General features: G+C 37.2%; 1 protein-coding gene and 1 non-coding gene across 6 annotated transcripts in view; one reads left to right on the top strand and one right to left on the bottom strand.

Moving 5' to 3' along the window:
• PNPLA8 (patatin like domain 8, phospholipase A2) overlaps positions 1-21,986 on the top strand; it is a 134,591-nt gene that overhangs the window by 95,833 nt on the left and 16,772 nt on the right. For all 5 annotated transcript variants that reach the window (XM_027123941.1, XM_027123942.1, XM_027123940.1 and 2 more), the window contains 3 exons: positions 6,543-6,637; positions 9,483-9,654; positions 20,175-20,232. In XM_027123941.1, the coding sequence (XP_026979742.1) occupies positions 6,543-6,637; positions 9,483-9,654; positions 20,175-20,232 (325 nt within the window). The remainder of the gene's footprint in view (positions 1-6,542; positions 6,638-9,482; positions 9,655-20,174; positions 20,233-21,986) is intronic.
• On the bottom strand, positions 10,338-10,467 carry LOC113629638 (small nucleolar RNA SNORA11). The gene has a single exon (XR_003436640.1). It is a non-coding gene; the product is annotated as a small nucleolar RNA SNORA11 (small nucleolar RNA).

The raw sequence follows: 21,986 nt of genomic DNA, 5'->3' as shown, positions 1-21,986 counted from the left end.
CAGTTTTCCCAGCACCACTTATGATTACTGTAGCTTTATAGTATAGTCTGAAGTCCAGGAGCCTGATTCCTCCAGCTCCGTTTTTCTTTCTCAATATTGCTTTGGCTCTTTGGGGTCTTTTTTGTTTCCATACAAACTGTGAAATTTTTTGTTATAGTTCTGTGGAAAATGCCAGTGGTAGTTTGATAGGGATTGCATTGAATCTGTACATTGCTTTGGGTAGTAGAGTCATTTTCACAATGTTGATTCTTCCAATCCAAGGACATGGTATATCTCTCCATCTGTTGGTATTATCTTTAATTTTTTCATCAGTGTCTTATAGTTTTCTGCGTACAGGTCTTTTGTCTCTTTAGGTAGGTTTATTCCTAGGTATTTTATTCTTTTTGTTGCAGTGGTAAATGGGAGTGTTTCCTTAATTTCTGTCAGATTTTTCGTCATTAGTGTGTAGGAATGCAAGAGATTTCTGTGCATTAATTTTGTATCCTGCTACTTTACCCAATTTGTTGAATAGCTCTAGTAGTTTTCTGGTAGCATCTTTAGGATTCTCTATGTATAGTATCATGTCATCTGCAAACAGTGACAGCTTTACTTCTTCTTTTCCAATTTGTATTCCTTTTATTTCTTTTTCTTCCCTGATTGTTGTGTCTAAAACTTCCAAAACTATGTTGAATAATAGTGGTGAGAGTGGACAACCTTGTCTTGTTTCTGATCTTAGAGGAAATGGTTTCAGTTTTTCACCATTGAGAACGGTGTTGGCTGTGGGTTTGTCATATATGGTCTTTATTATGTTGAGGTAAGTTCCCTCTGTGCCTACTTTCTGGAGGGTTTTTATCATAAATGGATGTTGAGTTTTGTCAAAAGCTTTTTCTGCATCTATTGAGATGACCATATGTTTTTTCTCCTTCAGTTTGTTAATATAGTTTATCACATTGATTGATTTGTGTATATTGAAGAATCCTTGCATTTCTGGGATAAACCCCACTTGATCATGGTGTATGATCCCTTTAATGTGCTTGCTGCTGGATTCTGTTTGCTAGTTGTTTGTTGAGGATTTTTGCATCTATGTTCATCAGTGATATTGCCCTGTAGTTTTCTTTCTTTGTGACATCTTTGTCTGCTTTTGGTATCAGTGTGATGGTGGCCTCGTTGAATGAGTTTGGGAGTGTTCTTCCCTCTGCTATATTTTGGAAGAGTTTGAGAAGGATGGGTGGTTAGTTCTTCTCTAAATGTTTGATAGAATTCGCCTGTGAAGCCATCTGGTCCTGGTCTTTTGTTTGTTGGAAGATTTTTAATCACAGTCTCAATTTCAGGGCCTGTTTATATTTACTATTCCTGGTTCAGTCTTGGAAGGTTATGCTTTTCTAAGAATTTGTCCATTTCTTCCAGGTTGTCTGTTTTATTGGCATATAGTTGCTTGTAGTAATCTCTCAGGATCCTTTGTATTTCTGTAGTGTCCATTGTTACTCTCCTTTTTCATTTCTAATTCTATTGATTTGAGTCTCCTCCCTTTGTTTCTTGATGACTCTTGCTAATGGTTTATCAATTTTGTTCATCTTCTGAAAGAACTAGCTTTTAGTTTTATTGATCTTTGGTATTGTTTCCTTCATTTTCATTTATTTCTGATCTGATCTTTATAATTTCTTTCCTTCTGCTAACTTTGGGGTTTTTTTGTTCTTCTTTCTCTAATTGTTTAAGGTGTAAGATTAGGTTGTTTATTTGAGATGATTCTTGTTTCCTGAGGTGGGATTGTATTGCTATAAACTTCCTTCTTAGAGCTGCTCTTGCTGCATCCCATAGGTTTTGGGTCGTCGTGTTTTCATTGTCGTTTGTTTCTAGGTATTTTTTGATTTCCTCTTTGATTTCTTCAGTGATCTCTTGGTTATTTAGTAGTGTATTTTTTAGCTTCCACGTGTTAGTATTTTTTACGATTTTTTTCCTGTAGTTGATATCTAGTCTCATAGCGTTGTGGTCGGAAAAGATACTTGATACGATTTCAGTTTTCCTAAATTTACCACGGCTCGATTTGTGACCCAAGATATGATCTCTCCTGGAGAATGTTCCGTGAACACTTGAGAAGAAAGTGTATTCTGTTGTTTTGGATGGAATGTCCTATAAGTATCCATTAAGTCCATCTTGTTTAATGTATCATTTAAAGCTTGTGTTTCCTTATTTATTTTCATTTTGGACCATCTGTCCATTGGTGAAAGTGGGTTGTTAAAGTCCCCTACCATGATTGTGTTACTGTCAATTTCCCCTTTTATGGCTGTATTGAGGTGCTCCTATGTTTGGTGCATAAATACTTACCATTGTTATATCTTCTTCTTGGTGTGATCCCTTGATCATTATGTAGTGTTCTTCTTTGTCTCTTGTTATAGTCTTTATTTTAAAGTCTATTTTGTCTGATAGGAGAATTCCTGCTCCAGCTTTCTTTTGATTTCTATTTGCATGGAATATATTTTTCCATCCCTCACTCTCAGTGTGTGTCTGTCCCTAGGTCTGAAGTGGGTCTCTTGTAGACAGCATATATATGGGTCTTGTTTTTGTATCCATTCAGCTAGCCTGTGTCTTTTGGTTGGAGCATTTAATCCATTTACATTTAAGGTAATTATCGATATGTATGTTCCTGTTACCATTTTGTTAATTGTTTTGGGTTTATTATTGTAGGTCTTTTCCTTCTCTTGTGTTTCCTGCCTACAGAAGTTTCTTTAGCGTGTGTTGTAAAGCTGATTTGGTGGTGCTGAATGCTCTTAGCTTTTGCTTGTCTGTAAAGGTTTTAATTTCTCCATCAAATCTGAATGAGATTCTTGCTGGGTAGAGTAATCCTGGTTGTAGGTTTTTCCCTTTAATCGCTTTAAATATGTCCTGCCACTCCCTTCTGGCTTGCAGAATTTCTGCTGAAAGTCGGCTGTTAACCTTATCGGGATTCCTTTGTATGTTATTTGGTGTTTTTCCCTTGCTGCTTTTAATATTTTTTCTTTGTATTTAATTTTTATTAGTTTGATTAATATGTCTTGGCATGTTTCTCTTTGGATTTATCCTGTATGGGACTCTCTGTGCTTCCTGGACTTGATTGACTATTTCCTTTCCCATATTAGGGAAATTTTCAACTCTCTTCAGATATTTTCTCAGTCCCTTTCTTTTTCTCTTCTTCTTCTGGGACCCCTGTAATTTGAATGTTGGTGCATTTAATGTTATCCCAGAGGTCTCTGAGATTGTCCTCTATTCTTTTCATTCTTTTTTCTTTATTCTGGTCTGTAGTAGTTATTTCCACAAGTCACTTATCCGTTCTTCTGCCTCAGTTATTCTGCTATTGATCCCTTCTAGAGAATTTTTAGTTTCATTTATTGTGTTGTTCATCATTGTTTGTTTGCTCCTTAGTTCTTCTAGGTCCTTGTTAAACATTTCTTGTATTTTCTCCATTCTATTTCCAAGATTTTGGATCATCTTTACTATCATTACTCTGAATTCTTTTTCAGGTAGACTGCTCATTTCCTCTTCATTTGCTAGGTCTGGTGGGTTTTTACCTTGCTCCTTCATCTGCTGTGTGTTTCTGTGTCTTTTCATTTTGCTTAACTTTCTGCGTTTGTGGTCCCCTTTTCGCAGGCTGCAGGTTCGTAGTTCCCGTTGTTTTTGGTGTCTGCCCCCAGGTGGCTAAGGTTGGTTCAGTGGCTTGTGTAGGCTTACTGGTGGAGGGGACTGGTGCCTGTGTTCTGCTGGATATGTCTGGGTCTTGTCTTTCTCCTGGGCAGGGCTGCGTCCAGTGGTGTGTTTAGGGGTGTCTGTGACCTTTTTATGATTTTAGGCAGCCTCTCTGCTAATGGGTGGTGTTGTGTTCCTGTCTTGTAGTTGTTTGGCATAGGGTGTCCAGCACTGTAGCTTGCTGGTTGTTACATGGAGGTGGGTCTTAGCATTGAGATGGAGCTCTCTGGGAGAGCTTTCGCCGTTTGATATTACATGGAGCTATGAGGTCTCCAGCAGACCAGTGTCCTGAACTCGGCTCTCCCACCTCAGAGGCACAGACCTGATACCCGGCCAGAGCACCAAGACCCTGTCAGTCACACGGATACTGTTGTCCTAAAACGAGCAGACTCTCAGTTATTTCTCCAGCTAAGATAGGTTTCTTCTGGATCAGAAGAGAATTACATTTCTGGATATGTAACCATGAGGAGCCATGAGCAAATCCCCTTCCTCTGATTTTAATGTGACCTAGTATTTATATTTTAGTTTGGTCTTTTCAGACATTTTTGGTAGTTTAGGACAGTTTATCAACCGTGATTCTCTTAAAATCTTGGCAGAGTTCTGTAATATTCGTTTTCTTTTATTGTATTTATTTTACCCACATGTATCAGTCAACTAGTAATAAAGTGAGTGTTAGAAAAGGAGCCTATGGCAGTAGCTTCCTGACTCCCTACATCTTCTCACAGATGCCAAGCTCAGAAGGAGATAATTTCACCATTAGGCTCCCTTCTTACTAATCGCAATCCATCCATGCTTCCTATTCGGTCTTAGTTCGTCTAGTTCCTTATTTGTTGGTCAGATGCTTTGGCTTCATTTCATGAACCTTTCCCCCTAAAATTTCTAGCTTGTGTTCCAGTTCCCTGCCATCTGTGCTCTTCCCTTAAGGACAACAGCTAGAAAAACAAAAATGTATTATTGAGTAGTAATCGGTGCTATGAAGAAGTGTTAAGCAAAGTAAAGGGATAGAGAGTAACAGTGCTGTTACTCTCTGAAGAGTGATCATGGCTATGAGTTTTTGAATAAATAACAGTTGAGAAGAGATCTGAAATAAGAACATGGAAGAACATTCAAATGTCTGTTTAGAGTGAGGGAGCTATATAGTGAAAAGGGATCTGTGATCAATAAGTAATACTTGATTTCATAGAATAGGGGTTTTGTTTTATTAGTCATACGGGGAGGAAATTAGAGTGAAGATATTTGGGAAAATCTAGAGGCTGGTTAGGATGAAGGTGGGGTTAGATCAGTGATTCTCCACTGGAGGTGATTTTGCCCTCTAGAGAATATTTGTCTGTCTGGAGACATTTTTAGTTGTGACAGTTGGGGAATTGCTACTTACATTTAGTGAGGAGAGTCCAGTTGTGCTAAATATCCTCCAATGCCTAGGACAGTCCCTACAACAAAAGATTGCCTGGCCCGAAATGCCAGTGGCGTTGCTGTTGGGAAACCTCAGGTTAGGGGACTGTGAGAAAGCAGCCAGAATGGGAAGTTGGTATTGAAAGGAGTAAGGTAAGAAGGCTCGTGAGAAAAGAACCCATATCTTAACATTTCTTTTGTCTATGAGAGCCTGGTAGAGAGTTAAGCATGTAGAGTCAACCTAGCAATAATATTTATTTTTAAATTTGTCCTGAATTAATTTATAAATACTGCATTTTAAAATAGTTCCCTTCTGGCTTATACAAGTGAAACTTGGGAGGAAAAAAAAAAAGAAAAATATAAAGAAAAACAAACCAAACGAAACAATCATAGCTCACAATTCCAAGGTTATTTTTACTATTTTGATTTATTTCTTCAAATATTTTTTTCTGTTTGAATATATACATGTGCATGTTCTATTTCCTTTTCATAAGATAATGGAGGGCACACTGTTAAATATGTTTTATCTAGCATGACCTTTAATTCTTCATGTCTCACATTAAAAATACATTGAATTCACAGTGTATTGTCCTCATAAGCCATCTTTTCTTCTCTGACCACTCTTCAAATCCACATTACTTCTGGCAATTAAAAAAAAAAAATCTGTATCTTTTGTTTTCTATGAAAACGTCTTGACAATATTTTCTAGTAACTTTGTGCTCGTAGTATCAAAGCACAATTTGACACTCTAAATTTTATTTTGTGGTGCCTAATACTGTGTTCTCTGCTCCACACCTTGTATTGGGATTAGAACTTTTCATTATGTCTGTATATCCCCCAGTATTAAGGATTTTCCAGCACCTCCTGCACCTCCTAGGCTGTTTCATCTTTCACATTCCATCATGAAGCTACTTGCTGCCTTTGGCAAGAGTCCAGAAATGAACAAAGTCAGCACATAAATGCATACATTCTTAGTGCAAAGCCTTGTTTTGAGGTAGTTGAAAGTTTTAAAAAATGAATAAATAAAAGAAAGCTTGAAAGTATGACTAGTAAAATACATGAAATGTATAGAAGCACAGGTAACCGACCACATTGCTAAGTGGAGAAACCCAGTACGTGGCACCCCAAAACTGGCGAGTGGAAGTTTGAAGGATTTTCCACAGTTGGAGTGTTTGATGAAATATTTTACGTTGCCATATCTTTGTTGTCTTATTTAAAGAGATACTAGTGTAAATTCAAAATGTGGTACCATGACACAGGTTTTAATACCATTATTTAGATATAGATTTTCAGAAGTGATCCAGAAACCTTTGTCAGTTTTAACTGATGATAATTTATATTGTTAGTTTTCATGTTAGCATATAAGCTAGGAAACCAAAGATTGTTTTATTCAATAGTTTAACTTTCCTTAAAACAAGAATTCTCATTTTTGCCTTTTATTTTTCCTACAGGGGTGTGGTTGCTCTTCAGACCCTACGAAAATTAGTTGAACTTACTCAGAAGCCAGTTCATCAACTCTTTGATTACATTTGTGGTGTAAGCACAGGTGATTGTTATTATCGTGTGGAAGTGTGCATCCCAGCAGTGCATTAAGAAAAATAACATTAAGCACTCAAGTTTAAGATCCTGGTCATTTCCTGAAATGATGGATGTTAGTTTCATGTTTTAATGATGAATAGACCTTTGATTTGCTTGATGAACTTTTTAAAATGTTTATTGGGAATAAGTTAATATTCAGAAGTAGATTTTAGCGTGCTTTTCTAATACGGTTTAAATAAGCCACAGTGACAAGTATAAATTATGAATTATCTCCTTATGGTATAGTCACCTGAAGGAAAGTAGCAAAGTGATAGGTGCTCAAATTGTGCTTGAACAAACAGAACATTAAGGATGGATAAGATTTTACTTTCTTTTGAAAGGTATCCCTCTGTGAGGAAATTGCTTCTTATATCCTTTTTTATCTGGTTGTTTGAAAGCAAACGGATAAATGTGAGAATCTATGTTTTTTAAAAGCTTTTTAATATTGCTAGTTAATGTACATTTAAAATTCTAGTTTCATGCTTGTATAGAAGAAATTGGCAACTTAGAATATGATAGCTTCTGAATAATTTTCTAGTTTTCACTGACTCACCAACAGATAAATTTTTGTTTTGCTTTCTGTTTGTTTTGTTTTTCTGTTTCTTACATCAACTCTCTCACCCATGCATTACCCCCATCCTCCAGGGTGTACATGAAGCCTTCTCAGGGTACCTATAGCTATTGCTTACCTCCCAGGTAACACTCAAGGACTGTTAGCATTGCAGATCCCTGCTGTACATTTTACTATTTGGCCTGATAATTTCTCACTTTACATTAGTTTATCTTCATAGACTTTTCTATTTTTTCTCATTCTTCGGAATTATAATAGTAGACCTAAAGACTACCAGCAACAAAATCAAATGATTTCTCTACGTTATCTGTGTCAAGTATGACATATTCCCAAAGGGCACGTTAATTGATGCTCCATTATGAAAACTAAATGTGAGCAGTTGTAGGGATAATTCAGAAGTATAAGGAATCGGTGATTCCTGTGATGTTCCACTGAACAGTGATTCCTCAAGATGATAGCAGATTTGGAAAAGGTTGGGTTAAAGAAAGTTCAAGCAGGTTTCTTTACAGAGGGACTTCTGAGATCTTCTAGCATGTTAAAAAATGCCTTGTGACTCTCAGGATAGGAAAATAATATGTATATCCCCAATTGATAAAACTATAGAAATTAAGAGAGACCTTCACAGTGCAAGTGTTCTTGGTATTTTTTCCTGAAGCTGTTACCCTGGCCATTTCTGTTAAATTTTGGAATGGTCCTAGCAATTTAAACCTTTAAACATATCTACAAGCTAACTTCTTGCTTTGGCACCATTGTTAGTAGGTGGGTGCTCAATGAAGAGAATTTTAAACTAGAGATTCATCTACCGAGTACAGTATTTGTTTATGTAATATGTACGTTTCTGCACTTATCACAGTATATCTTTTCCATTGTGTCTTCTAGCTTACTTTAACCTTAACTTATAATATAGTGCTTATAATTTTCCTTTCTTTTAACCATTTTGTATATTCTAATGTAGAAATTTTGTTTGCACATTTAGTGTTTGTTTGTTTTGGCTGCGTTGGGTCTTAGTTGCGACCCATGGGATCTTAGTTGCGGCCTGTAGGCTCTTCATTGTGGCATGCGGGCTTCTCTCTAGTTGTGGCGTGCAGGCTCAGTAGCTGCAGTGTGCAGGCTCTCTAGTTGTGGCGCACAGGCTCTAGAGCGCACAGGCTTAGTTGGCCCTTAACATGTGGGATCTTTGTTCCCTGACCAGGGATCGAACGCACGTCCCCTACATTGGAAGGTGGATTCTTAACCACTGGACCACCAGGGAAGTCCCTACACATTTAGTTTTTATAAAGTTAAAAATATATATTTAGTTTAAGGGTAATGTCCTTAACCATTCAGTAAAATTCAGTTTTTTAATATCTGTTCATCTTTGTAGTAGCTCTTCTTAAAAGCAACTTAATTTTTTTTTGGCAAGTTATTTCTTGTGTTAATTAAACATTTTCTGCAAATTGATAAGTAACAATTTCTATCATATAGTTATGCCATACAATGTATTTTAAAACAAGCTGACTTGTCTTTTACTAGAGTAAGACTAAGAATAATAAAATACATAAAATATTTTAAATACATTATAATAGTGATTTCCTGCTTTTTACTTTGTTCGTTATCTTAATGTAAGCAGTGATACTCTACACGTCTTCGCCCTTACCGCCCTCTCCCTGTCACTTAAAGCGTTTCTCTCCCCTTTTCCTCCTTAGTTCAGGGCTATGCCAGTTAGGTACACTAGGTGGCAGTGTGTCCTATCAAGTGCGGCTAGGGTATGCAGTTAGCTGTTTAAAAAGACATCCCAGAGACCTAATTTCTTTATTTATTACATTGGTTCCCAGGACCAACCTGAAGGAGTAATCATTTTAATGAATTGGTAAGTTGTCAAATATACTGTATTCTCTGACTAAAACTAAGGAATTTATTAATTCTTAGTTATAATTTAATTTAATGCAAAACAACACATTTTAATATATTTTTAAATTATCGTCATCATCAGTGGTTAGTATTTATTGAATCCTCATTAAGGCCTGGTAATGCCTTTTACGTGTGTTATCCCAGTGTTATAAAAACATGTAAATTTTAGTTACTGTTATTATCCTTATTTTATAGATGAAAAAAATTGGGGCTCTGGGAGGTTAAGTAGTTTATCTCAGGTGACACAGTTAAAAAGTATCAAAGCTACAATTTTAACCAAGTCTGTGACTCAGGAGATCTTATAAGTACTATAATGGCAGGGCTGATAAAAACTAAGGATTCTTTCTTTCAGGTGCTATATTAGCATTCATGTTGGGATTGTTTCATATGCCCCTGGATGAATGTGAGGAACTTTATCGAAAACTGGGATCAGATGTGTTTTCACAGAATGTCATTGTTGGAACAGTCAAAATGAGTTGGAGCCATGCATTTTATGACAGTCAAACATGGGAAAACATTCTTAAGTAAGTTGTACTTACTCTTTTTTTATTTTTTTGAGATTAATTTGTGCTTTTATTTGCCAGTATAACTACAGTAGCCTGCAAATTTTTTTAATCTAAAAAGTAGATTTTACATCACAGTCCAACAAGCACACATATAATATGTATACATATATAAAAATAAAACTTTTGCCGAAAGTGTCTACCCCGAGTGTTAATTCCAAGACTTTTTTTTTTAACCAAGGCTGAACTGCACTGACACATCACAATCACCAAAGTCCCTAGTTCATCTTAGGGTTCACTTTATAAAATGAATAGGGTTGCATGTTCTATGGCTTTAGACAAAAGTATGATGACATAAAATCATTATAATGTCATACAAAGTATTTTCACTGCTCATAAAGACTTCTGTACTATACGTATTCATCTCCCCTCTCCCCGCAAACTCCTGGCAACCATTGATCTTTTTATTGTCTCCATTGTTTTGCCTTTTCCAGAATGGCATATAGTTGGAATCTGTTTTTCTTTTTTCCTTGAAGAGAAGGGTTCAAAGCCTTTATGCCTATAAGACCACTCATGGGTCACACACACATGGACCAGACAGGCTCTAGGTGGCAAACTCCCCCACTGAATACTGTGGCTTTCCTTCCAGTACTGAGCCCTGTCCCACTGGTCCTGCCCAGCAGCCACTTGAAGTGCATGGGGACACGTGTTGGGTATTTGTTCATAGGAAGGCCACAAGTTTTGTGCCCTTTGTCACAATGAACCCAGATTCCTGTCGGGTGTGTTGTAAACAAAGAAGCCATTTCTTCATACCCCCTGCTCTGAGCACAGCCCATGTACTTATTCTTTTTTAAAATGTCTTGATTTATATTTGAACAATGCAGAAAAATATAAAGAAGAATACTAAATTATTGATCTCACTAATTAAAGATAACTACTGTTTTGGTGAATTGTATTCTTTTCACTATTTTCTTGGGTTCACATGTTTGAGATTTGCGTGTAAAAGTTGCAATTGTCTTTTAAAAAATTGAGACCATATTGTATATAGGACATGTTTGCACCTGTTGTTTTTCCTTAACATACATTTGGCCCTAGGTATCCGTGAGGGATTGGTGCCAGGACCTCCGAGAGTACCAAAATCCACAGGTGCTTGAGGGCCTTATTTAAAATGATGTAGTAGTATTAGTCTTTCTCAAGTCATTAACAAATATTCTTCTAAAAGATTTACTAATTTTTAAACATTTTCTTCCAAAATATTACAAAGCTGTTATACTTACTTTCTAAAAATATAAGCATAAAATAGAAACTTAAAATCACCCACAATCTTGTTTAGAGCTGTAGACTTTGCAGTATGTTTTCTTCTAATTTTTTTTCCTAGACTATGTACATTTTCATATATGTTTCATATGGTGGAAATTATATTGTAGTTATAATTTTCTACCTTTTCCCCTTTTTCAACTTTATGAAAATTTCTTGACAAATTTTTAAAAGACTGCACTGCATTCTGCAGTGCCATATTTTCTTAATCGCTTATATTTGGGACATTTATGTTATTCCCGGTTTTTTGTGATCCTGAACAATGCTATGGTAGGAAAATTTACATTTCTGTCCACACTTCAGAATGTATCAGTAGGTCAGTTTATAAGAAACATAATTATTAGGTCAATGTTGATGGCTTTTAAAAATAATCATTATATAGGAAATAGAGAATATATAAATAAAACAGTGAAAATAGCTTATAATCCTACGAAGAACAAAAGCACTATTAACATGGTGTTGTATGTTTTTCTGGAATTTCTTGGAGATAAATAAGTATATGTGTATGTGAGGTTGTGAATGTGAGTTTGTATTCATCCCCTTCACAAAATTGGGATGATAATGCACGTGTAGTTTTGTATCTTGCATTTTCACTTAGCATTTTATTGTGATTGGTTTCCTATGTTTTTAAATATTTTTTGAGATAATTTTTTTTTTAATTTCTTTGGTTGCACCGGGTCTTAGTTGTGGCAGGCGGGCTCCTTAGTTGTGGCAGGCAGGCTCCTTAATTGCAGCTCTCTGGCTCCTTTACTCACAGCACGTGGGCTCCTTAGTTGCAGCAGGTGGGCTCCTTAGTTGTGGCATGCAAACTCTTAGTTGCAGCATGCATGTGGGATCTAGTTCCCTGACCAGGGATCAAACCTGGGCCCCCTGCATTGGGAGCACAGAGTCGTAACCACTGCACCACGAGGGAAGTCCCTTGAGACGTGTTTTAATGGTTGTTTGCTATCCATTTTATGGATGTACTGTTTTTTATTTAACAAATTCCCTAGTGGGAAAAGAGGATATTTCAGATATTTTTCCCGTTCAAAGTAAAGTTTAGGTGGATATCTTACATCTCTACTTAAGTCTCTGGTTATATATTTAAGGTAAACTTCTTGAGTGAAATTTTGGGTCAGAAAGTATACATGTTTTAAGAAATTATTTTTTAGATAGATAGATAGATGTATATACCTGAATTGTTCTTCCACACAGTTGTCCCAGCTGACCCACCAACATCAGTTTGTGTTTCCATTTCATGAAATACTTATGAACACCAAACATTTTAATTTTTAGAACTTTTTCAGTTTGAGAGATTTTAAAACTGGTGTTTACAGTTTGCATCACTTTGGTTATTGATGAGTTTAAACATTTTTTTTTTTTTTTTTTTTTTCCTTTTTGTGTGTGAATTTCAAGAGCATAATATTTGCTCATTTTCCTACCAGGGTATTGCTCACTATATTAGAAATGTATTAACCGTTTGTTGATATATTGAAAACGTGCTTTTTAGTTAAAAACATTTTTTTAATGTGGAGGAGTTTGAAGTCTTCATTTGTCAGATCTTTTCCTTTAATTTTGAACTTTGCTTTAATATTTAGAAAGTCTTTTCTACCTTGAAATCAGGTAAATCTTTATATTATTTTCTAGTCCTAAGGCCTAATTAAGTTTTTTTTTTTAGGTCATGATTAAGTCTCATGATTCTGTGGTTCGACTGCACATTTCTTCTGGTCTTGTATAAACTCACTCATGGTTACTGGCAACCAGCAGGCAGCTCAGCTGAGATGGCTGGGACGGCTGGTCTCTCTTGTCCTGGGCTTCATCCCATCATGGTGGTCTCAGAGTTCCAGTTAGGGCCAGCCTCAGTGCATGAGGACTTAACCAAGCCTCAGTTTAGTGGCATATTTGCTGATGTCCCATTGACCAAAGCCACTCAAACCCAGGGTCTGTGTGGAAAGGGACTGTATACAAGGGTATGGAAATCAGCAAGTGTAATTCAGTGGGGGCCTTGTTGTTATGCTTTACCATGCCCACTCCCTGGCCTTTATTGTCATTTTTTTTCTTTCATTGTTTATTGAGAACATTTTTGTATTTTTTCCTGTGGTAATGATTTTGTGTGATTATAGGGATGCTGGTTTTTTTGATGATTATAGTAGCTTTATTCTTTTTTTCTTTGAATTTTATTTTATTTATTTTTCTATACAGCAGGTTCTTATTAGTCATCCATTTTATACACATCAGTGTATACATGTCAATTCCAATCACCCAATTGATCACACCACCACCACCACCTGCCCTGCCACTTTCCCCCCTTGGTGTCCATACATTCATTTGTTCTCTACATCTGTGTCTCAGTTTCAGCCCTGCAGACCAGTTCATCTGTACCATTTTTCTAGGTTCCACATATATGCGTTAATATACAATATTTGTTTTACTCCTTATGACTTACTTCATTCTGTATGACAGTCTCTGTGTCTATCCATGTCTCTACAAATGACCAGACTTCATTCCTTTTTATGGCTGAGTAATATTCCATTGTATATATATGTACCACATCTTCTTTATCCATTCATCTGTCAATGGGCATTTAGGTTGCTTCCGTGTCCTGGCTATTGTAAATAGTGCTGCAGTGAACATTCGGGTGCATGTGCCTTTTTGAATTATGGTTTTCTCTGGGTTTATGCCCACTAATGGGATTGCTGGGTCATATGGTAATTCTATTTTTAGTTTTTCAAGGAACCTCCATACTGTTCTCCATAGTGGCTGTATCAATTTACATTCCCCAAAACAGTGCAAGAGGGTTCCCTTTTCTCCAGACCCTCTCCAGCATTTTCTTTTTATAGATTTTCTGATGATGCCCATTTCTAACTGGTGTGAGGTGATATCTCATTGTAGTTTTGATTTGCATTTCTCTAATAATTAGTGATGTTGAGCAGCTTTTCATGTACTTCTTGGATATCTGTATGTCTTCTTTGGTGAAATGTCTATTTAGGTCTTCTGCCCATTTTTGGATTGGGTTGTTTGTTTCTTTAATATTGAGCTGCATGAGCTGTTTATATATTTTGGAGATTAATCCTTTGTCCGTTGATTTGTTCGCAAATATTTTCTCCCATTCTGAGGCAGTTGTCTTTTCATTTTGTTTGCAGTTTCCTTTGCTGTGCAAAAGCTTTGAAGTTTCATTAGGTCCCGTTTGTTTATTTTTCTTTTTATTTCCATTACTCTAGGAGGTGGATCATAAAAGATCCTGCTGTCATTTATGTCAGAGAGTGTTCTGCCTATGTTTTCCTCTAAGAGTTTTATAGTGTCCAGTCTTACATTTAAGTCTCTAATCCATTTTGAGTTTATTTTTGTGTATGGTGGTAGGGAGTGTTCTAATTTCATTCTTTTACATATAGCTGTCCAGTTTTCCTAGCACCGCTCATTAAAGAGACTGTCTTTTCTCCATTGTATAATCCTTGCCTCCTTTGTCATAGATTAGTTGACCATAGGTGCGTGGGTTTATCTCTGGGCTTTCTATCCCGTTCCAGTGATCTGCATTTCTGTTTTTGTGCCAGTACAATATTATCTTGATCACTGTAGCTTTGTAGTATAGTCTGAAGTCAGGGAGTCTCATTCCTTCAGCTCCGTTTTTTTCCCTCAAGACCGCTTTGTGTATTCATGGTCTTTTGTGTCTCCATACACATTTTAAGATTTTTTGTTCTAGTTCTGTAAAAAAATGCCATTGGTAGTTTGATAGGGATGCATTGAATCTGCAGATTGCTTTGGGTAGTATAGTCATTTTCACAATATTGATTCTTCCAATCCAAGAACATGGTATATCTCTCCATCTGTTTGTATCATCTTTAATTTGTTTCATCAGTGTCTTATAGTTTTCTACATATAGGTCTTTTGTCTCCCTAGGTAGGTTTATTCCTAGGTATTTTATTCTTTTTTTTGCAATGGTAAATGGGAGTGTTTCCTCAATTTCTCTTTCAAACTTTTTGTGATTAGTGTATAGGAATGCAGGAGATTTCTGTGCATTAATTTTGTATCCTGCAACGTTACCAAATTCATTGATTAGCTCTAGTAGTTTTCTGGTGGCATCTTTAGGATTCTCTATGTATAGTATCATGTCATGTGCAAACAGTGACAGTGTTACTTCTTTTCCAATTTGTATTCCTTTTGTTTCTTTTTCTTCTCTGATTGCTGTGGCTAGGACTTCCAAAACAATGTTGAATAATAGTGGCGAGAGTGGACATCCTTGTCTTGTTCGTGATCTTAGAGGAAATGCTTTCAGTTTTTCACCATTGAGAATGATGTTTGCTGTGGGTTTGTTGTTGATGGTCTTTATTATGTTGAGGTAGGTTCCCTAATGCCCATTTTCTGGAGAGTTTTTATTGTAAACGGGTGTTGAATTTTGTCAGAAGCTTTTTCTGCATCTGTTGAGATGATTATGTGGTTTTTATTCTTCAATTTGTTAATATGGTGTATCACATTGATTGATTTGCGTATATTGAAGAATCCTTGCATCCCTGGGATAAATCCCAATTGATCATGGTGTATGATCCTTTTAATGTGTTGTTGGATTCTGTTTGCTAGTATTTTGTTCAGGATTTTTGCATATATATTCATCAGTGATACTGGTCTGTAATTTCCATTTTTTTGTAGTATCTTTGTCTGGTTTTGGTATCAGGGTGATGGTGACTGCAGAATGAGTTTGGCAGTGTTCCCTCCACTGCAATTTTTTGGAATAGTTTGAGAAGGATGGGTGGTTAGTTCTTCTCTAAATGTTTGATAGAATTCACCTGTGAAACCATCTGGTCCTGGACTTTTGTTTGTTGGAATATTTTTAATCACAGTTTCAATTTCATTACTTGTCATTGCTCTTAATATTTTCTGTTTTTTCCTGATTCAGTATTGGAAGGTTATACCTTTCTAAGAATTTGTCCATTTCTTCCAGGTTGTCCATTTTATTGGCATAGAGTTGTTTGTAGAAGTCTCTTAGGATGCTTTGTATTTCTGCAGTGTCTGTTGTAACTTCCCCTTTTTCATATTTCATTTTATTGATTTGAGTCCTCTCCCTCTTTTTCTTGATGAGTCTGGCTAATGGTTTATCAATTTTGTTTATCTTCTCAAAGAACCAGCTTTTAGTTTTATTGACCTTTGCTATTGTTTTGTTTCTATTTCATTTACTTCTGCTCTGATCTTTATGATTTCTTTCCTTCTGCTAACTTTGGGTTTTGTTTGTTCTTCTTTCTCTAGTTCCTTTAGGTATAAGGTTAGATTGTTTATTTGAGATTTTTCTTGTTTCTTGAGGTAGGCTTGTATTGCTCTAAACTTCCCACTTAGAAGTGCTTTTGCTGCATTCCATAGGTTTTGGATTGTCCTGTGTTCGTTGTAATTTGTCTCTAGGTATTTTCTGATTTCCTCTTTGCTTTCTTCAGTGATCTCTTGGTTATTTAGTAACGTATTGTTTAGCCTCCATGTGTTTGTGTTTTTAACTATTTTTCCCCTGTAATTGATTTCTAATCTCATAGTGTTGTGGTCAGAAAAGATACTTGATATGATTTCAGTTTTCTTACATTTACTGAGGCTTGATTTGTGACCCAAGATGTGATCTGTCCTGGAGATTGTTCCATGTGCACTTGAGAAGAAAGTGTAATGTGCTGTTTTTGGATGGAATGGCGTGTAAATATCCATTAAATCTATCTGGTCTATTGTGTCATTTAAAGCTTCTGTTTCCTTATTTATTTTCATTTTGGATGATCTGTCCATTGGTGTAACTGAGGTGTTAAAGTCCCCCACTATTATCGTGTTGCTGTCGATTTCCTCTTTTATAGCCGTTAGCAGTTGCCTTATGTATTGAAGTGCTCCTATGTTGGGTGCATATATATTTATAATTGTTATATCTTCTTCTTAGATTGATACCTTGATCATTATGTAGTGTCCTTCCTTGTCTCTTGTAACATTCTTTATTTTAAAGTCTATTTTATCTGATAAGAGTATTGCTACTCCAATTTCTTTTCATTTGCATTTGCATGGAATATCTTTTTCTATCCCCTCACTTTCAGTCTGTATGTGTCCCTAGGTCTGAAGTGGGTCTCTTGTAGACAGCATGTAGATGGGTCTTGTTTTTGTATCCATTCAGCAAGCCTGTGTCTTTTGGTTGGAGCATTTAATCCATTCACGTTTAAGGTAATTATTGATATGTATGTTCCTATTACTGTTTTCTTAATTGTTTTGAGTTTGTTTTTGTAGGTCCTTTTCTTCTCTTGTGTTTCCCACTTAGAGAAGTTCCTTTAGCATTTGTTGTAGAGCTGATTTTTGGTGCTGAATTTTCTTAACCTTTGCTTGTCTGTAAAGCTTTTGATTTCTGCACTGAATCTGAATGAGACCCTTGCCGGCTAGAGTAATCTTGGTTGTAGGTTCTTCTCTTTCATCACTTTAAATATATCATGCCACTCCCTTCTGGCTTGTAGAGTTTCTGCTGAGAAATCAGCTGTTAACCTTATGGGAGTTCTCTTGTGTGTTCTTTGTCCGTTTTTCCCTTGCTGCTTTTAGTAATATTTCTTTGTCCTTAGTTTTTGCCAATTTGATTACTGTGTGTTTCAGCATGTTTCTCCTTGGGCTTATCCTGTATGGGACTCTCTGTGCTTCCTTGACTTTGGTGGCTCTTTCCTTTCCCATGTTAGGGAAGTTGTCAACTATAATCTCTTCAAATATTTTCTCTGGTCCTTTCTCTCTCTCTTCTCCTTCTGGGACCCTTTTAATGCGAATGTTGTTGCGTTTAATGTTGTCCCAGAGGTCTCTTAGGCTGTCTTCATTTCTTTTCATTTTTTTTCTTTATTTTGTTCTGCAGCAGTAAATTCCACGATTCTGTCTTTCAGGTCACTTCTCCATTCTTCTGCCTTAGTTATTCTGCTATTGATTCCCTCTAGTGTATTTTTCATTTCAGTTATTGTATTGTTCATCTCTGTTTGTTTGTTCTTTAATTCTTCTAGGTCTTTGTTAAACATTTCTTGCATCTTCTCAGTCTTTGCCTCCATTCTTTTTCCGAGGTCCTGGATCATCTTCACTATCATTATTCTGAATTCTTTTTCTGGAAGGTTGCCTATCTCCACTTCATTTAGTTGCTTTTCTGGGGTTTTATCTTGTTCCTTCATGTGGTACATAGCCCTCTGGCTTTTCATCTTGTCTATCTTTCTGTGAATGTGGGTTTTGTTTCACAGGCTGCAGGACTGTAGTTCTTGCTTCCGCTGTCTGCCCTCTGGTGGATGAGGCTTTCTAAGAGGCTTGTGCATGTTTTGTGATGGGAGAGACTGATGGTGGGTGGAGCTGGCTGTTGCTCTGGTGGACAGAGCTCAGTAAAACTGTAATCCGCTTGTCTCATGATGGGTGGGGCTGGGTTCCCTCCCTATTGGTTATTTGGCCTGGGGCGACCCAACACTGGAGCCTATCCGGGCTCTTTGGTGGGGCTAATGGCGGACTCTGGGAGGGCTCACTCCAAGGAGTACTTCCCAGAACTTCTGCTGCCAGTGTTCTTGTCCCCACGGTGAGCCACAGCCAGCCCCTGCCTCTGCAGGAGACCTTCCAACACTAGCAGGTAGGTCTGGTTCAGTGTCCCCTGGGGTCACTGCTCCTTCCCCTGGGTCCCAGTGCGCACACTACTTTGTGTGTGCCTTCCAAGAGTGGAGTCTCTGTTTCCCCCAGTCCTGTCGAAGTCCTGCAGTCAAATCCTGCTAGCCTTCAAAGTCTGATTGTCTAGGAATTCCTCCTCCCATTGCCAGACCCCCAGGTTGGGAAACCTGACGTGGGGCTCAGAACCTTCACTCCAGTAGGTGGACTTCTGTGGTATAAGTGTTCTCCAGTCTGTGAGTCACCCACCCAGCGGTTATGGGATTTGATTTTACTGTGATTGTGCCCCTCCTACCGTCTCATTGTAGCTTCTCCTTTGTCTTTGGATGTGGGGTATCTTTTTTGGTGAGTTCCAGCATCTTCCTGATGATGCTTGTTCAGCAGTTACTTGTGATTCCAGTGCTCTCACAAGAGGGAGTAGGGATGCTATTTTTAATTATAGCATCAGTAGAATCTGGGAATATTGAGAATTTTTTTTTTTTATTTTGACATCTCTCTAAAGTGACCAATTAATGTTTGTGATTTTCTCTTCCCATTTATATCATAACAATTCACTAAAGCATTTTAGCTTTTTATAAAATCAAGGTTTAAACAAAAAATAAATGTGAACTTTGCTTTAAGTGTGAAAGCAGCATGCTTCTAGTATCTCTGTCCCAATTTTACAGCAAGATTTCTATGAAAAGATAAAGTGAAAAGACCCTTAGGAGAATAAAATTGCGTTGATCTTCATTCCGAGGAAACACACAGATCAGGTTGGGAAAGACAAAGATCTTGTCTGTTTTAGAAAGCGTTTTACATTGTATTTATAAAAGATAATAATGGGTAGATTACTACCTAATTTGTAAATATGTGAAATTCAGTAATATTCTATTTGTGAAACATGAGTGTCACTTGAAAAAATGTCATTAGAAAAATGTTTTTCCTTACTGAGGCAGGTTGGTCAAAAAACATAGTCTTTGTATTCAGTACAGGGGAAAAATACATAATTTTTAAGTCTGGAACAAGTCTGCACTGAAATAAAATTACCTTATAATGGAGTTGTGAAAATTGCTACCCACGGACAATTTCTATTATGTTGCAGTAATTCAAATGTCAACCCAGATGATTTAAAAAGCATTTTTGGGGGGTGGCATAGGCTCTATATTGCTAAAGCAGGTTTGAAGTCTGAGTGTCCTGATCTGGTTTTTAGACTGTTCTGTAACTAGTCTGCCATACTTCTGCAGGCTTATCTCAACACAGCTCCTTTGTCCTGTCAGGAGGATCCTGAAAACATCAAGTTGTTCTGCCTCTGTGCCTTTACTCTGAATATGTCCTGGTTTTTAATGTGTTTTCTTGCCATCGTTGGTGTCCTTCTTAAGCTACACCTCTGTGCATCTTTTCCAGATACTGCAGCCTGTATTGATTGCCCCCCTCAGAATTGTACATACTTGCAGTTTGAATTAGAGGTTAATGGATAACTATGTATTGTTTTATGTGCATTAGTTGGATTATAAGCTTCCTAGAGGAGATTCTTATACTACTTTTATGTCCTGCATGGTTTTGACAAGCCATGAGCCAACAGTAATTGCATAGTGTATGTTCACTGATGTTGGGAAATAAAATTGATATACTTTAATTCTTCTCCTTTAATAAAGGGATAGAATGGGATCTTCACTAATGATTGAAACAGCAAGAAACCCCATGTGCCCTAAGGTAAGTTTAGAGTCTCCTAAATATAACACGTAATTGGAATTGAAGGTCAGGTGAACGGATTTATTATGAAGGAAGCTCTTTTAGTAGATTATATCGATTCCTTATATATTGGCTCATTCTATGAAGGTACAGAATGTGATCATTGGACCTTTTCTATATCAAGTAAAAGTATAACGAAAGTTTAAGAACATGGAAGACTGGGACTAAAGATAAAGAATTATTTTATTATAGGGTTAATCAAATCTAGGTATTTAAGGGAAATTGTGGCATTTCCTCCCAGATTTTTTTAAAGAAACTTTATGTGCCTCTTAGATAAATATTAAATTAATATACAAATGGAATCCCAGTTTTTTAAATGTTAATGTCACTAGAATCAGTCTCAGTTCGGCTTCTCCTTCTATTTACTTTGTTTGAAACCCAGTGATCTGAGTATTGCTTGAGTTTTGTGTTCTTTAATAAAATTCATTATTTGATTAAGGAATAAGGGTTTATGTACGCAGAAATCCCATGCAGGTTGTGTTTATTCTTGAATGACAAGCTGTAACCAGAAAAAATCAAATACAGCTCCCTCTGTTGCTCTTTCACTCTTGCTTACACATATTTTTATTCATTCTTTAGATATTAATTATGTTACCCCATGTGCCAGCATAATGCTAGGGACTTTGGATACGTTAGTGAGTGAACGCAGACATGGAGTTTACGGTCCAGTAGGGCAAAGTAAGCATTAATCAAATGATCACACAACTGAGATACAGTTTTCCCAAAGTAAGTGTTATGGAGCACAAAAACAGTTCTCTGAAAGCATATATTTACAGAGACGTGAGGGAGACTGCTCTAAGGAAATGGGCTTTGCGGTCTCAGTGTGAAGGCTGATGAGTGTTCCTGGCAAAGGGAACCGTGTGTACAGAAGGAGCCATGGAGAAATGCAGGCCCTGAAAGAGTTCTTGAAGGCTGGAGCCTAAGGATCCTAGGGCAGCGTGTGCAGTGAGGCTGGAGGGGTAGCTCCATCAGACCACGTGAGGCCATGATAATGAAATGCACTAGCTCATTGGAGAGGACCCTAAGATGCACACTACACCTCTTGTTTATTCTCTTGTATCTTCAGGGCTTCTTGTTTATTTGTTCTTAAATTGTGAGAATTGCCAACTTAAAAAAAAAAGAATAGAGTGGGTGTGGGGGAACTGCAGAAATCTCAAAAAATAATTCACTCGTGATAAATGAGGCAGCCATTGACACGTTTCTTAATCGAGCCTGCCTGAATACCAATTAATGGAAAGACCCTCTGGATTTTAGTGTAGGGCCAGCTCTTGTCCACAGTGGCCTAGAGACACACTTGGGTCACTCACACGAACTTGGAATGTGACTCTTGGTTTATAAAATAGCAAAGCACACAGGCCCCTGACAGGGCTTGGCATGGAGACCTAACAATTTAGCCCTCACCATTACCTTTCAGCCTCTTAAGTTTATATTGCAGATCATTAGGATACATCACATTTTACATAAGTTCAGCTGACACTGAGAAAATCTGAGACCCTGGGTGATAAACATTGTTTTTTTCAATAAAAAATTGTCCGGCGGGCTTCCCTGGTGGCGCAGTGGTTGAAAGTCCGCCTGCCGATGCAGGGGACACGGGTTCGTGCCCCGGTCTGGGAAGATTCCACATGCCACGGAGCGGCTGGGCCCGTGAGCCATGGCCGCTGAGCCTATGCATCCGGAGCCTGTGCTCCGCAGCGGGAGAGGCCACAACAGTGAGA

The sequence above is a fragment of the Aethalodelphis obliquidens genome, unplaced genomic scaffold (genome assembly GCF_003676395.1).
Source record: "Aethalodelphis obliquidens isolate GAN/ISIS:26980383/991018 unplaced genomic scaffold, ASM367639v1 scaffold27, whole genome shotgun sequence".
NCBI lineage: Eukaryota > Metazoa > Chordata > Mammalia > Artiodactyla > Delphinidae > Aethalodelphis > Aethalodelphis obliquidens.
Note: the sequence above shows the minus strand (reverse complement) of the source record. Positions and strands in the feature narration are given on the sequence as shown.